This window comes from Oryx dammah, unplaced genomic scaffold (genome assembly GCF_014754425.2).
Source record: "Oryx dammah isolate SB20612 unplaced genomic scaffold, SCBI_Odam_1.1 HiC_scaffold_17, whole genome shotgun sequence".
NCBI classification, from domain to species: Eukaryota; Metazoa; Chordata; class Mammalia; order Artiodactyla; family Bovidae; genus Oryx; species Oryx dammah.
Window position 1 is genome coordinate 74,276,919 of NW_024070201.1, and position 17,028 is coordinate 74,293,946.

At 37.2% G+C, this 17,028-nt stretch overlaps 1 protein-coding gene and 1 non-coding gene across 6 annotated transcripts in view; one reads left to right on the forward strand and one right to left on the reverse strand.

Annotated features, from left to right (window-relative positions):
- CKAP5 (cytoskeleton associated protein 5) overlaps positions 1-17,028 on the reverse strand; it is a 95,046-nt gene that overhangs the window by 17,329 nt on the left and 60,689 nt on the right. For all 5 annotated transcript variants that reach the window (XM_040259147.1, XM_040259143.1, XM_040259146.1 and 2 more), the window contains exons 19-31: positions 14,101-14,158; positions 13,891-14,016; positions 13,149-13,288; positions 12,850-13,024; positions 11,812-11,925; positions 10,623-10,751; positions 6,331-6,525; positions 5,818-5,953; positions 4,522-4,610; positions 2,322-2,447; positions 911-1,060; positions 401-604; positions 14-149 (exon numbers count right to left, since the gene is read on the reverse strand). In XM_040259147.1, the coding sequence (XP_040115081.1) occupies positions 14-149; positions 401-604; positions 911-1,060; positions 2,322-2,447; positions 4,522-4,610; positions 5,818-5,953; positions 6,331-6,525; positions 10,623-10,751; positions 11,812-11,925; positions 12,850-13,024; positions 13,149-13,288; positions 13,891-14,016; positions 14,101-14,158 (1,778 nt within the window). The remainder of the gene's footprint in view (positions 1-13; positions 150-400; positions 605-910; positions 1,061-2,321; positions 2,448-4,521; positions 4,611-5,817; positions 5,954-6,330; positions 6,526-10,622; positions 10,752-11,811; positions 11,926-12,849; positions 13,025-13,148; positions 13,289-13,890; positions 14,017-14,100; positions 14,159-17,028) is intronic.
- On the forward strand, positions 15,392-15,464 carry TRNAE-CUC. The gene has a single exon. It is a non-coding gene; the product is annotated as a tRNA-Glu (tRNA).

Here is a 17,028-nt window from a genome sequence, read left to right on the forward strand (position 1 = left end):
ATAGTTGCTTTACCTGCTCTCTGCTTGGAGTTTTTGGATTTGGTTCCTTCCATGATGAAAGGGAACATCTTGCTGGCTGGGTAGACAAGGCACATCCGGTTCAGGATGGCACGGACATCTTTACGAATGACATCCTTTGGTTCTCCGACCTGGTCAACAAGGAAAATAATAATAAAGTGAGGCATGGTCTGAGTAGCAAAGGCACCCCCTTGTGTGTTACTACATCTTGAAAGAAGAAAATGAGTGGTGGGAGGTCACCATCATACAACAGATGGAAGACAGGAGAGTCTTATTCTGGCTCTCCCTTGAATTTCTTCTTGTTTATTGGAACAAGAAGAAATATAGGAACTGAAGTAGCTGGGAACTTGGGTAATCTTCCAGAGTGAGAACAACGCATTACCTTGAGGATGAGATAGGGGATGAAGGAAGATGCTTCGTTCTCAGTAAGATGATACTCCTCATCACTTAGCAGGGTGAAGAGCAATTTTAAATATTCTAGCGTTTTCATGAGGACGCTTGTATTGGTGTCAAAAAACCGCAGCGTAACCCACTTTAAGATAAGATCCAGGCAACCAATGACACCCTCTTTTTCGCTCTCCAAGTGCTTGAAACAAAACAATACAAAACCCCTACAAATTAGACTGTATAAAAATTTAATTTCTATTAGGCAAGTAACTCATATATTTTACTACAGTTCAAAAAAAAGATGATAGATTTTTAAGCCTCCATTTAAGACCCCAAATCATAGACATGTAGTCATTTATTCAATCAGATAATAAGAAAGCTCTAAGAACAGAGAACATGGTATATTCTAGTTCCTTCTAAGTCATGCAAACTTCTGATTATTTCACAGAGCTCAGTATTTTCACACGTCCAAGATTCATGCCTATTTATTTTGTTGCAAACTTACATCAACCATGACAGCAAGGGCCTTGTTATGATGCTGAAAGTCTGAGTGAAACATCTCATCTTGTAACCATTTAGCCACACAGCTAGACATCTGAGTTTTCAGCTGCTCAATGTATTCATCCCGTGGAGTAGTAAAATTCCATTTTAATACCTGAAAAACAAACAAACAAACAAAAAACGAACAGTGAAAGGGGCTGTAAGGGGTTCAACTGAATGCATAGAGACATTCTATTTAAAGCAGCTGCAGGAATCAATTTAATAGGATATTTTAAAATTCACCAAGATTAATTTGTAATTAAATATGAACACAAAGTGCACTTTCAATCTGTCATACTCTGGAAGCTTAGTTCTGAAAATCTTTTATGAATAGAATTTTCAGCAACTTTTACTAGAAAAATCAATGCTCTGTTATTGTATAAGATGGCGAATACTGTTGGCATAATTTTAATAAAGGGAAAATTTGAAATATGTATAAAAATTTTAAATGTACATACTAGTCTAGGCATTTATTATAAATATATTTACATACATGTACAAATTGACATTCAAAGATGCCTATGGCAGTATAGTTTATAAGAGCAAATACTAGAAGCAACTTAAATGTTTAACATAGTGGGTTGAGGATAAAGACAGGTACACACATACGATGTACCAATAAACTGAAAGCACATATGTGTACAGATATGGAACAATCTTCAAGACAGTATTTCAAATACCATTAAAAGAAAAAAGTAAGATTCAGAACAAAGAGTATGGCATGTTCCCACCACTTGTGTATAAGGAGAGCTATATATTTATACATATTTGATTGTAGAGGAACAGAATATTATTATTTTTAGAGTAATAAATTAAAAAACTGGTATTTTCCCCTGTTCAGGAAGACCAGAGTAGGAGATATGCTTCTCATACTTTCTGTACTTTTTTTGCAGTTTGAATTTTTTAAAAATTATGTATTTTGAAAAAATTTTGACTAATAAAAACCAAAACATCAAAAGATAAATTACTGAACTAGCCATATATAGTTATCAAACCTATCTTTTAAGGTATCAGGTACAAGAAAGATTAAAGGAGTGGCATATTACATATGCATTAATTGATAAAAATCAATGACTACTTTCCAGTCTTTGATTTTAAACAAAATAAAAACCCTACAAACCCTCCAAAACTTCTTTCTACTGGGAGACAAAAAGGCAACAGCTCCATTCCACAGTTTCTTTGGTAGGAATTAATGCTGTAGGATTTAATACTTCCATAATGTAGTCTTAGAGAAACAAGATATAATTCACAAGCAAAAGATTTAATTATTAGATATTTCACAATGATATGAATTTCAGACAGAAACTTTAATTCTTGATTATAAAACAAAGCAAAAACAAGCAAAAACTTCCTGACGATTTTAATTCTTTCCTTACTTTTAGTCCTTTCTCATCTTTCATCCTTTGCTCTTTTCCATTTGGAACAACAATAAAAATAGGACCGGATTTGTCTTCATCCTCCTTTAAGCTGGTTTTGCTTGGAACTTTCTTTCCTTGTGCAGTCTACAACCAAGGTGCAGGGAATACTGATTAGACAGATTACTACTCCTTAGGATTCACTGTTGCTGTCTATTAAAAGGGTGCCATGTAAACCAGACATGTTTCTATATCATATTCCAAATGAAAGAAACTAATGAACAGAATCTTGCATTTGATATGTTTGTGTACAGGTTTTCTAGAAATGTTTCCGACAGCAGGCTTAAGTAACTGTTGGTTAGTGCTTGGGCTGGCACGTGATATTGTTGGAGAAGCTATACCAGTGGTCTGGGTCACAGGTTGTTTTTGTTTACTGGACAATTCTTTAAAAAAAATGAGAGATAAGTGACATAAAAAGCTATGGTTTTTCCAGTAGTCATGTGTGGATGTGAGAGTTGGACTATAAAGAAAGCTGAGCGCCAAAGAATTGATGCTTTTGAACTGTGGTGTTGGAGAAGACTCTTGAGAGTCCCTTGGACTGCAAAGAGATCAAACCAGTCCATCCTAAAGATCAGTCCTGGGTGTTCATTGGAAGGACTGATCCTGAAGCTGAAACTCCAATACTTTGGCCTCCTGATGCGAAAAGCTGACTCATTTGAAAAGACCCTGATGCTGGGAAAGATTGAGGGCAGGAGAAGGGGATGACAGAAGATGAGATGGTTGGATGGCATCACCGACTCAATGGACATGGGTTTGGGTGGACTCTGGGAGTGGGGGATGGACAGGGAGGCCTGGCGTGCTGCAGTTCATGGGGTCACAAAGAGTTGGATACGACTGAGTGACTGAACTGAACTGAACTGAATGGCAGTCACACATTTAATATCACTTAGTTGAGAAAGCTCTTCTGTTTCTCTGCATATAAAATCTCTATCACATCATTCTAACTGAAAACACTTTGAGAACCTGCTTTTAGAGAAAACTGCTGAAACATTTTAAATACTTAAGATACTAAAGTGGCTCTTAAAAATAATCCAAGATTTAGAATCTTTGTATCAGATGGAAAGAAACTGTGAACATACAGTATACATATTTAAGGTAAAATCTGAATTTCATTACTGGAATTATTATTATAATAAATGCAACAAAATTCTGCTATTTCCAGTGAGGCCAGCAATTCTTTCTATTTCAAAGATTGAAGCCATTTAGTCAAAACAAATAAGAGATGAGTTATGTCAAATTGCTTTGTAAACTGCAAAAGTCTGAAAAAAAGTGGTTTTAAGAACAGAGTCAAAAACTACTTTAAAGCACTTGTGATCAAAAAACTAAAATCAGCACTTGTTAAACGTGGGATGAGGAGAGGGAGGAGGACAGGAAAAGAACAGTTTCATTGGACAGTTTGGAAGATCTTTACCCATTTAAATTAACTCACTGAATTGAAGGACCCAAGCACAGGGAAGGAAAATGAGTAATTAATAGTTAGAAGAACGGCCACAGGATGGCCCTTCTATAATGGGGATATAACAATAAATGTACTGGATAATAAAACATGTCCTCCACTGACACATTTTCATCAGTTACATGTAGTTAATAAAATAGTTTTCTCTAGATTTACTATTGATGCACATTTCTGCAATTTCCCTTTTGTAAATATAAAATAGTCAATACTCTGAATACAGTGACAAGCTCTGAATGTTGATACAGAAATTGATGACAATTTGATGTGATTAAAAAAACTTAATTAAATGAAAAGACACCCGAGGATATTTAAGGCTGAGCATTTGAAAACATTTCTTTAAACTGTTCAATTCTGCATGCATGCTGAAAGGACTGGTGATCCATCAAATCTCACTGGTGTGGGGACAGAAGGTCCTTTGAGTCTAATCAGAACACTTTGTTGTATGATGACTTAACAGGCAAATGTGAAAGAAGTTGCTTACTACTGAAAATCTCCCCCAAAGACCCGGTGACAGAAACCTTGCAGTAGCTCTTGAGAACAGGATGCCTCTGTTTCATGACATCATTAAAATTGAGCCACAGATAAATGTACAACAAGCCCTTCATAGATAATATCCCTTCATATGCAGTGTTTTCCTTAAAAGAATGACTTAGTGTAAAGAAATATTTAAAAGCAACTCTACACTTAAGCTGCAGAGTTAAATACCTTTGTTTTAGAGGAAACTCCTAGAGCCTTGGCCTTTTTCGGATCAGGCCTGGAGTCTACAGTGCCAGAAACAGAATCTTCAGCAGGTGCTTTGAGAAAATAAAAACACATACTGTAAATACAAACTTTTAACTAATATCACTATATTCTGAGCAGGTTCAAAATATAATGATAGTGAGAAAGCCTACAGTTTTAAATGTATCCCTCTCTAAAGTGTTTTTAGATTTTTTTTCCCCTAATCTTTTTTCTCCACAATTTCCTCTTTAAGCACAACCTCATGAAATTAGTTCAGAAAATCTACATCTGCTTTATCAACACTCAAACTGCAGTTTTCAAACTATTTTCTAAATAGCAATTAAAAATTAATTAATTTTAAGCAATTACTAGCAATTAAATCCGTCTACCTTTTTGCTAGACGGATACTTCTTTAAAAGAAGGGTCTATCACCTTTGAAATTACAGGAAATTATATATACCAATGGCAAGATTCCAGTAGATGTTATAACTGAATATACACTTTGATACTAGCAATTTTACACATGTAAACTTTCTAACTTTTTAGCACCCCAATAAACAGATTATTGCTTTTTTAAGCACTAAGTCTAGAAGAGCAGTGGATACAGGTTAGTGTTCTGTTTATATGTTATGGAATTTTAACATTAGGATGAAGAAGTCAAGAATTTTTCCTTGACAAAGTTGAATAAATATTTGAATGCTGCTTTTTTGTTGTTGTTGCGACCACTGGGGATTGAACCAGTATCCCTTGCTTCAGTGGAAGTATGGAGTCCTAACCACTGGACTGCCAGAGAATTCAATAAATATTAGAATCGATCAGCAAACAGCCAAGTGCAAGGGAATGAGAACTCATTTGTGAATGAGGAAGCAGAGTCCTCTGCTGGTTCAGACACTGACTGGCTGTTTGACCCTGTGCAAGTCACTTAACCTTTGGTATTTCTTGTCTGTTAATAAAGGGGATTCAGCTAGATGGCCCCAATTCCCCTTCTAACTATAATATTCAATAGCAGAAAATAGTTATGGAAACCTTAAAAATTGAGCACTTGCTTTCTGGAGTATTTCCCTGTGCTACTCCGAAACTGTTTTTTGGAGTTGGAAATCAAGTTAATTATCTTCAAACCCTCAGCACAGTTACTGGCAGAAAAAAGGCAACTTGAGGAGTTGGAGGGAAGGCTTGGGATCTAAGCCATAAGAAACCGTGATTTAAAAATGAAGGTTGGATTTCTTTAAGAGTTCTCATGGCTACTTTAATTCCCCTATAACCCATTCAAAATAAAGTTACCTGAGGCAGGCTGGAATTTGGCTGGAGCTGACCCTCCCACTGGTTTGGATGTTGCTTTAGCAGGTGCAGTGGGCTTGGCTGGCATGTTAGCTTTGGCTTTCTCTAACATGGCCAACACCTGATCTTTAGAAGTTGGCTAGGGAGACAATATAATAGAGGTGAGAGGCCACAGAAATGATATACCCATACTATGCTTACTAACAGATCTGCTGTCAAACGAATCTTTGAGCTCCTGGTTTTGAAATACCAATGAAGGGAGGCAGCACACAGTGCAAGAGAAGTAACACATTATGAAGTCACACTAAGTTAGCTGCCATTCTAGAAGGTCACAATTTTCATCCCTGCAAAGCCAGCAGGTTCTTTACGAGTTCTACACTACTAAATATTTGATCTGTGCTCTCATTGGGATTTCAAGTTGAAACTCATAGGAAGTAATATGATCTTTTGCCTCTATAAATTCATGTTTAATATTTTTCTAATGGCTTTTAACAGCAGCAGTAATAAGTGAAGTACTTTTAGTTTCCCAGTAGCCTTGGCCATTTTCTCATATCCTAAGTGCATCATGAAGAACGGCAAGGCGTCCTGGGCCTTCTTTCGCACGTCTCCATTGCGATCCTCTAGGCAGGAATAGAGGTGGGGAACACAAAGGATAAGGTCTGTGGGGGTGGAACGAAGAGTTGGTAGTTTCTCAGCCAGCCAGCCCAGAAGCTGTCAAAAGAAATAAAGACCAGTTACATAATTCGTGTAGAAAACTGTTATTATTTCTGATCTTAAGCTTAATTATTTCATCAGTACCAAACACTGAATTAGTTCTCACACTGCAATTTTCCAGTATGAAATCAGTTATTTTCTTGTTCAATGAAATAATAAATTTGCAATGCTGACAATCAGTTAAAGTAAGGACAAAGCTTTTTGGACCATATTTGAGCATTAAGCTATAAAGTTTTAATTGTTCTAAATAAAGAGTTGGACACAACTGAGCAACTGAACTGAACTGAATGCATTTTAAAGAAGAAAAACTTTCACATTTCTTTTAATTCTAAGAACTATTCAGCTGGAGAAGATCCAAAATATTTATTTGATCAGAAGATGACAAGTTCTACCAGGACTTCTGTTTTCTGCCTCACTTAAGAGAGTGTTTCCCCATACCTCTAAAATAATGCATATTTGTATCTATTTTTAATTGAAATATTTATCCAGATGACTGCAGTTTCACATGCACTTGTAAGAAATAATACAGAGAGATCCCATGCACTCTTTATTCCATTTTCTATACAATCCACCGATTAGATTGTTCCAGTTGGGACTTTTTCTCATTTGTGTATGTGTGTATATTTAGTTCTCTACAATTTTATCCTGTGTTAATGTATCCACCACCACTGTCAAAATTTTGAATAGTTCCATCCCAAGAATCCCACGTGTTGCCTCTTTTATGACCACACTCATGTCCCTCCTCCTCCTCTCTAATCTCTGACAACTATTAATCTGTCATCTATTTCTAAATCACGAGATTTCAAAGTTATCTAAATGGAATCATATATAATATGGAACTGTTTGGTACTGGCTTTGTCACTCAGCACAATTCCTTGGAGATTTAACTGACTTGTTGCATGTATCAGTGATTTCTTTCTTTTATTGCTGAACAGTATTACATATATGGATATATAATAGTTCGTTTAAACATTCACTTGTTGAAAGGTATCTGTTTCCAGACTTTGGCTATTTTGAATTAGTTGCTATGAACATAGGCTTTTGCATAAACATAAATTTTCTTTTTTCTGGAATAACTGCTCAAGATTTGTTGGGTCATATATGGAACAACAGACTGGTTCCAAACAGGAAAAGGAGTACGTCAAGGCTGTATATTGTAACCCTGCTTATTTAACTTATATGCAGAGTACATCATGAGAAACGCTGGGCTGGAGGAAGCACAAGCTGGAATTAAGATTGCAGGGAGAAATATCAATAACCTCAGATATGCAGATGACACCACCCTTATGGCAGAAAGTGAAGAGGAACTAAAATGCCTCCTGATGAAAGTGAAAGAGGAGAGTGAAAAAGTTGGCTTAAAGCTCAACATTCAGAAAACGAAGATCATGGCATCTGGTCCCATCACTTCATGGGAAATAGATGGGGAAACAGTGCAAACAGTGGCAGACTTTATTTTTGGGGGGCTTCAAAATCACTGCAGTTGGTGACTGCAGCCATGAAATTAAAAGACGCTTACTCCTTGGAAGGAAAGTTATGACCAACCTAGATAGCATATTCAAAAGCAGAGATTACTTTGGCAACAAAGGTCCGTCCAGTCAAGGCTATGGTTTTTCCAGTAGTCATGTATGGATGTGAGAGTTGGACTGTGAAGAAAGTTGAGTGCCGAAGAATTGATGCTTTTGAACTGTGGTATTGGAGAGGACTCTTGAGAGTCCCTTGGACTGCAAGGAGATCCAACCAGTCCATTCTGAAGGAGACCAGTCCTGGGTGTTCACTGGAAGGACTGATGCTAAAGCTGAAACTCCAATACTTTGGCCACCTCATGCGAAGAGTTGACTCACTGGAGAAGACTCTGATGCTGGGAGGGATTGGGGGCAGGAGGAGAAAGGGACGACAGAGGATGAGATGGCTGGATGGCATCACCGACTCGATGGACGTGAGTTTGAGTGAACTCCGGGAGTTGGTGATGGACAGGGAGGCCTGGCGTGCTGCGATTCATGGGGTTGCAAAGAGCTGGACACGACTGAGCGACTGAACTGAACTGATAGTTAACTACATGTTCAGTTTTATAAGAAACTGCCAAACTGTTTTCCGGAGTGGCTATATCATTCTACATTGCCACCAGGAGAGTGTTCAAGTTTCTCCACATTCTTGTCGATGTTTGGTGTTGTCACAATTTTTAATTTTAGTAATTCTGGTAATTGTCTATCTCACTGTAGTTTTAATTTGCATTTCCTTGATGACCAGTAACCCTGAACACCTTTCATGGGCTTATTTGCCATCTGTAATCCTCTTCAGGGAAATGTCTGTTTATGTCTTTTGCCAAATTTCTAATTAGATTTTTTTAACTGTTGAGTTCTGAGTTTTTTAATATATACATTCTTGATGACAATTCTTTATCAGACATAGAGTGCAAATATTTTCTCCCACTCTAGCCTGTCTTCTCATGTTCTTCACATGGTTTTTTGCAGAGTAAGAGTTCTTAACTTTGATAAATTGTGGTTTTGGTGTCAATTCTTGTGAATATTTTGCATGAAGAACTTCTATATCCTGAAGGTTTACGCCTATGTTATCTTTAAAAGTTCCATAGTTTTATGGCCTATGTTTAAGTCCATAATCCATTTTGAGTTAATTCTGGTGTCAGATGTGAGATTTAGTTCAAAGTTTAATGTTTTTGGTCTCTGGATGTCAACTGCTCTGGCATCATGTATTGAAAAGGTCACACTTCCTCCACTGCATTACTTTGGTAACTTCAAACTTAGTTGTTCATATTTGTGTGGGTCTATTTTTGGGTTTCCTCTTCAGTTCCATCTATCTGTGTCTATTCTCCTCCTCCTTACCCCTGCAATCACAGTCTTTTTTCTTTCTGACCACACTGCTTGGCTTGCAGGATCTTAATTCGCAAACCAAGGATTGAATCTGTGCCCGTGGCAGTGAGAGCATGCAGTCCTAACCACTGGACGGCCAGGGAATTCGCCACAGTGTCTTAATTATGTTAGCAATTTAGTAATCTCTAGTACATGGTAAAATGGTTCTTTCCATTTTTTTCCTTTGTCAAGATTGTTTTAGCTAGACTGTAAGTTTTAAAATAACCTTGTCTTTGTCTATGAAAAAAAAAACTTTCTTAAATTTTGATAGGAATTACATTAAATGAACAGAACTGACATTTCTATTATGTTAAATCTTCTAATCCACAAACATCTCTTTGGGTCTTCCTTGAATACTTCATCAGCATTTTGTAATTTTCAGTATATATATTTTGTATTTAAGTATATATCTAAGGGTTTCATTTTCTTTGGAGTGACTGTACATTGTAGTGTTTTTAACTTCAGTTTGCATGTGTTCAATGTATTTGACTTTTGTCAAATATGATTATGTTTATTTTATATCCTGCAATCTTACTGAACTCATTTATTGATTTTGGTTATTGTAGGTATCTTGGGATTTTCTATGTAGACAGTCATGTTATCTGCAATTAGGGATAGTTTTATTTATTCTTTTTCCAGCTATATGCCCTTCACTTCTTTTTCAGGTCTTACTGCAGTGACTAGAACTTCTAGTTCTATGCTGAGTAATAACAGTGAACATCCTTGCTTTGTTCCTGATCTTAGGGGGAAAGTGTTCAGTCTTCAACCACTAACAATATCATTTATAGATGCTTTTTAATTTAAGTTGTAATTCTCTTGTATTATTACTAACTTACTCAGAGTTTTTATCATGAATAGGTGTTGGATTTTCTCAAATCCTTTTTTTGTGTCAATGATAGGACTATATGACTTTTCTTTAGTCTGCTGGTATGATGGATTACATTGATAAGATTTTTGAATGTTGAACTGCATTTTTATGTCATGATTAAAACTTCTTATTTTACCATTTAAGAGTTGAAGAAAAGAGAAAATTTCACAGATTTTAGAAAATTATTGCTAAAAAAGCACATGGAAAGGAAAAAAGAAAGCACATGAATAAAAAAGCTCCAGGAATTTGGTTTCATTTTATTAGCTATTTTATAATGGAACCCATTCTATCCATAACATATATTTTTATTAGGTAGGCTCAGCAGCAGCAGCAAAGCACACCATATTTGGAGTACTAACCTCTTGCCTCAAGAAAGGATTTTCTTTTTTGAGCTCTTCAGAAAGATCTTCCCCCTCCAACCATTCCTTCATGCCCGTCTGTTCTGCCCAAGCATTCACAGTTGCTAGGGCAGCGGATCGAACATTGTTCTGAATGGAGGAGAAAATCAGTAAACTATCTCTATGGTTTGGAGGTAAGGAGTGAAAATGTATTACTTTGTAAACATGAACAACAGAGGTTTCTCTACAGATCTATAATAAACATACTTGGAACATTCTTCATCTTCTCTGAAACAACTAGATCTATGGGTGTACTCCAAAGTAAAGTAGAAACTAAAACTCTAAGTTGTAACGATCCTATTCTTAGTTAATTAGGCAAAACATTGAACTGGGCATAAAATATCATGTTAGGGGAATAAACCCCTAGGTTTTGTTTCCTGAACCTCTGGGGACTCTCATGTCCCTGGTTATCTGCTAAAGGATGTAATTCTATGTGTTAGAGAACTCATAATGGTTAGCTTGAAATTATTAACAATTTAAATATTTTGTTTTTATATTAACTTGTACTCAGAGAATAAGAAGGAGTTAATCACATGAAAAATATTAAAATAGTCCAATTCCTCAAATTAAATGAATTACACAAAAGTAGACATATTCAAACATTCAATCTATGGATACATATAAGAACTTATAATTTTCAATAAGACAAATTCTAGGACTGTGCAACTGCAAGTATCTTACTGAAGTACTAGAAGACTGTATTCTAGTAGTTCAGGGGAAAAGGTAGAAAATAAAATACATTATCTAAAAATTTTTATTTATTCACTCTTTATACCAATACTTTAAACAATGATATCATAATCATAATAGCAACAATTTTTCAGTATGTACTATATGAGGCAGATACAGGTACTTTATGTACAGACTTATTTAATCGTGTAAGAATTAAATTCCACAGATAAAGCACCGAACTGCAAAGAAGATAAGTAACTTATCTAAGAGTCACAAAGCTAGTAAGTGAGGTATGTGGTCACCTTAATACTGCCTGGGAGATAAAAATGTTTTATTATTTTCCTTCCAATAGTCTCTTCTCTACAAAAAGTTTAAAACTGTTTACGTGCACTCTTACACGTAAGAAAAGGATTATTCTTAGTCTAAGTAGCCACTGGCTGTTCCAGAATGGAGCTGTGGTGAAAAGAATCAGGGATACCTTGCTGTCTCCGAGCACTGTGATGATAGGGATTCCTAAGTTCTTCACATGCTGCTTGATGTTTGGGCCCATGGCTACTGCCAGCTGCTGGAGAATAGTCAACGTCTGCTGCACCTGAGTGGGAAGAGCCGACACTTTATGTTCAAATCACAGCATGGTGTGTTCAGAGTTTCAAAAGTTTGCTGCTATATGGTCAATGCAGTAAGAAGTTTCTGGCCTACTTAAAACAAACAGCTGGTTATGATACTAATCAGCTTTGAATAATTTTCAGGTGATGGCCTCTCCATTAATCATCATAAAAATGGAGTATTAGAATTTTAGACTAGACTATAATGCTTTGTAATTTTAAAGTAAGGTAAAGCTTAGTTTAAGAAAAATGTGACATAAAAATCCAAATCTAAAAATTAAAAATTAAGCTTGTTTGTATTACGAGCAGTTTTATATACAAATACTTAATAATATCAGAGGTCTTGAAAACAGCAAGTCAGGTTCATGAAAATTTGATTAATAAACTTGCCGTCTTCCAACAAGTCTTGAGGCACACTCAGAATGAAAGGAAGCTATTTCTAGTTCAAAGAAACAGAGTGATCGTTATCCTTTTTCTTTTTCTTACTGGTTGAGGTTATTGGAAAGGAGCCCCGTATCACAGAGGGGGGGAGGGGAGAGGAAAAGAACAGAATGTGGTCTTTTTAAACTGGAGTACAGTTGCTTTGTAATGTTGTGTTAGTTCTGCTGCACAGCTGTGAGCCAGCTGCATGTTTACATGTATCGTCTCTTTCTTGGATTTCCTTCCCATTTAGGTCACCGCAGAGCAGTGAGTAGAGTTCCCTGTACCACGCAGGAGGTTCTGTTTTAATAAATTGGTTCTATTTATTAAAATAGATAAATAGTTATATATTTCATACATACATACATAATATACGTCTATATATCAGTCTCAATCTCCCAATTCATCCCACCCCGTCCTCCTCTTTGGTGTCCATATGTTTGTTCTCTACATTTGGGTCTCTATTTCGAGGAGAGGCATGCTCTACATACCAAGATTTTATTTGAATCATTGAGTCGACCCTTCAAGGCTGTTGGAAGTTCACCTATGTTCGGCTGGATGAATTTTGCTTCATTGATAATAGCTGCTACTTCATCAAGGCCTTCTTTCCTGATCTTCCAATTCTTGTCACCAATCTTAGACACCAACTCTGAAGTGATTTTATCACTGAAAAAACACAGAAGACAGAATCCTTAATTCCTGATGCCTAAAAGGATGTCACAGAAGTCCCCTTGACTGAGAAGTGGAAGGCACCATTAAGACATCATCAAAGAAATCATTAGCAGTAAACCTGATTTCTGTCCTTGGCAAAAGATCCACAGCATCACTGCCCCCGTCATCTGGCTCATCTCCATCTTCCCCTTCGTCTGTCCCACTAGTGCTGTGTTTAGAAATCCCTCTGGTTGGAGCCGGTGGGTTCTGTCCCTGCATCTACACACAGATAAGTCAGTGAGGCTAATGAACTCAGTGAAGAACGTGAGAGCAAACTGGTGAGAGAATGGTGCTTGTGTCAAACTTTCATATTCCCTCATAACACAATATTCACACAACACATATTTTAATTAGACTCAAACTTCAATTCTGAGACTATGTGACAAAAGGTATTTTAATACACACTGATCGGAATCTGACTTCTCAATCATAAAGCTGTGTTTTGACTTGTATGTCCAACACAATACAGAGCGGTCAAAATTTAGCAATTTCAACTAGTAAGTTTATTCAAGGAAGGACAAGTTTATTTTTAAAAAATTGTTACATTTAGTGTGCTTTTTGAACACGTAATTTTTTCAAAATGTTTAATATGTCAAAGCTACAAAGGATTCCAAGGGGAAAAAGTCCCATCCTGTAACTACAGCTATCTTGCTCTCTTCCTCACAAGGTCATCCGTTTCTTATGAACTCTTCCCAGTGATACTTTATATATATAAATGCAAATACATACATATTCTTCATTCCAAACGTTTAAAAGTTTAAAATTAACCATATCAGCATTCTCAAGTCAACTATGGACTGAATCATCTATGAAACCTTTACCTTCTCAAATTCTGCATCTATCTGGGATAAGAGGGCAGGCTTCTCATCCTCAAAGAACATTCGCAAAGAAGGACCAACGTACAGATACATCACACCAAGCAGAGTGATGGCAGACGTCCTCACAGCCTGGCAGAACAAAGAGAACCGCTCAGGTCAGGACACAGCAGCGAAGCTGGCCGTCCCGTCCTACACACGCTGCTGTGTACTCACTGGGTTTGTGGCGGCCAGAGCTGTCTTCACATTGCTAATGAAAGCTTTCACATTCAGTCTAGAAGAAATAATACATAAAATTAAAAACAAACAAATGAAACCCTCAAAACACTCACTGGGGTTTTATAAAGCTAGACTCCAGAACCGGCTTCCTTTACATATGTCCTGAGTTTGACTTATTCTCTTTCTACACTCATCTAAAGTAAGCTTTAAATACTATCGATATGTTAATTTATGCCTAAATCCACAGAATCATACATCCAACTGCCTTTGTGACATTTCCATTTTTATGTCTAGCAGACGTCCTACACCTGTCAATACCAAACTCCTGACTGTCCACGCCCCAACCCCCAAACCCCTTCTCTTCATCTTCCCTATCTCGGTAAACAGTTACTTCATCCTTGCAGCTGCTCCCAGCCTTCTTTGAAAACTCCTCAGTCATCCTTGACTCCTCTCTCTCTCAAGCCCAGTCTCCTGTTTAGTTTTATTTTCAAAATATATTCTAAGTCATAACACTTCCAAGGCTGTATAATTCCTTGTCAGAATTATTTCAACAGTCTTCTAATTAGTCTCCCTGTTTCTGTCCTTGATCCTATCTATTCTGACTGTAGTCTAAATAACCCTGTTAATCTTCTGCTCTAAACCCTCTAATAGTTTCCAATTTATTCAAAACTTTGAGGCTCTACAGGACCTGCCCCCTGTTCTTTGAGCTTTCTCTCCTACCACTGCCATCTCCCTCACTCACTCCGCCCCAGCTGCATTCGGAAGAACTACCAGACTCTTACCATCAGCCCCTCATGTCCTCAAGGTCTATGTCTCACAGGCATTATTTCAGAAAGGATTTCTGTCTTACAGAAAATAACACTACACTAAACCCTCCAAGGTGTTACCACTAACCCCCTATCTGGCATTATTTTTATTCCATTGTTCTTATACTTCCTGATCTATTTTTTATTGTTTACTGTCATCTCCCCTTACTCAAATAAGCTCCATGAAAACAGGAATTTAATCTTGACCATACTGTATTCCTGAGGGTCTGGAACAAATGACTAGAATATCACAGGTACTCAATATGTAAGTGTTAAATAAATGACAGATCACAGATGAATTAAAAAGAGGAAAATATTCACACGGCTTTTATGTCATTCATGCCAAAAGGTAGTTTTTACATCAACGACTCTATAGTTATGAAGGGATTATAACAATATCCTCAACTACAGGACACCACAGATACTGACATAACAAACAATTCTTTGCCTGAATAACACTTAAATGATACGTTCTAGGGAATTCCCTGGTGGTCCAGTGGTTAGAACTTGGTACTCTCACTGCCAAGGGCTTGGGTTCAATCCCCGATCAGGGAACTAAGATCTTACAAGTCACATGGCATGGCCAAAAAAACATAATTTCTAGAGTACTGTGTCTTCGTTTGGTGGAACTGAGAACACTGCAAGCAGCCTATTGAGAACATGTGAAAAGCATCAGGGGACAGAGAAAGGCAACACAGAACAACAATAGTTAAGAGTCTTCCCTCTCAGAGCCAGAATGCCTGGGTTCAAATTTTGGCCTTTGCCACTTTCTAGCTGTGACTTGGGCAGATCACTTTCTGTGCCCTAGTTTCTTCATCTATAAAAGGAAAAGAACATACCTCACATGGTTTTTATGATGATTAAATCAAATGAGTTATTATTTCAAAGTGCCTGGCATAAAATAAGCTGTATAAAAACTGTAGTCCCTCCTTATCTCGGACGGATGCATTCCAAGACCCCTCAGTGGATATCTGAAGGTATGGATAGTACTATATAGACTATTTTCCCCCCATACATATGTACCTATGATAAAGTTTAATTTATAAATCAGTCGCAGTAAGAGATAAATAATAATTATAGAATGATTATAATAATATACTGTAATACAAGTTATGGCAATGTGGTCTTTCTCCTTAATCAATTTTTTCAGCTCTACCAGAAATGTGGCAGCAGCTGCTTCACTGGTAAACGCAGCCACTCCAGTAATTATTATATTTTTCAGTCCAAACCTGTTTCCGAATCCGTGTAACCATTCTTCCTTGCACTAAATGGCTTGGCGTCACGTGCTCCATGGCACTCCTTGCCAAAGTCCTCATACAGACTCCAGGCTTTCGGGTGGAACACATTCCCATCAATGACCTTTGCTGCTCATGCCTTCCATCCACAAATGTGATGCCTTTTCTATCTTAACTAAGCAGCTACAATACTTGCAGTTTGAGGTATGAAATTTCCTTTTCCTTTACAATTTATTGATAGAAGATTTGCTCTTACTGTGGATCTTAGCAACCTTAGCACATTATTTTCCTCTTTCCTTACAGAGTTCAGAGCTTTGTCATGTAAACGAAGCACTTTGCACCTTCTCTTTAGCATTTCCAAATTGCCAGCATCTCTATTCTTGCCCTTTGGGACCATTACTAAGTAAAATAAGGGTTACCTGGACAGAAGCACTGCAACACCACAGAGGTGATCTGATAACTGAGAAAGCGCCTCTGACTAATGGGGGGAACCCACTGGACAAAGGCATGAATCACATCCCGAGCAGGACAGAGTGAGATTTCATCATGCAACTCAGAATGGCCCACAATTTAAAACTTATGAATTGTTTATTTCTGAAACTTTCCATTTAGTATTTTTTGACTGTTGTTGACTGCAGGTAACAAACTGTGGAAGGAGAAACCACAGACAAGGGGAGACTACTGTAAACCGATGTGTTCAACAAGCAAATAACTTTGGGAAAGAGAGGGTTAAACAAGCATCTGTGTGACTTCCCTTGGGGTTCAGAGGTTGAAATCCACAGTGCAATGCGGAGGAGAGGGATTCAATCCCTGGTTGGAGACCTGGGATCCCAAGTGCTGTGGAGCAATTAGGCCTGCACACTGAAGCTGTTGAGCCTGTGGGC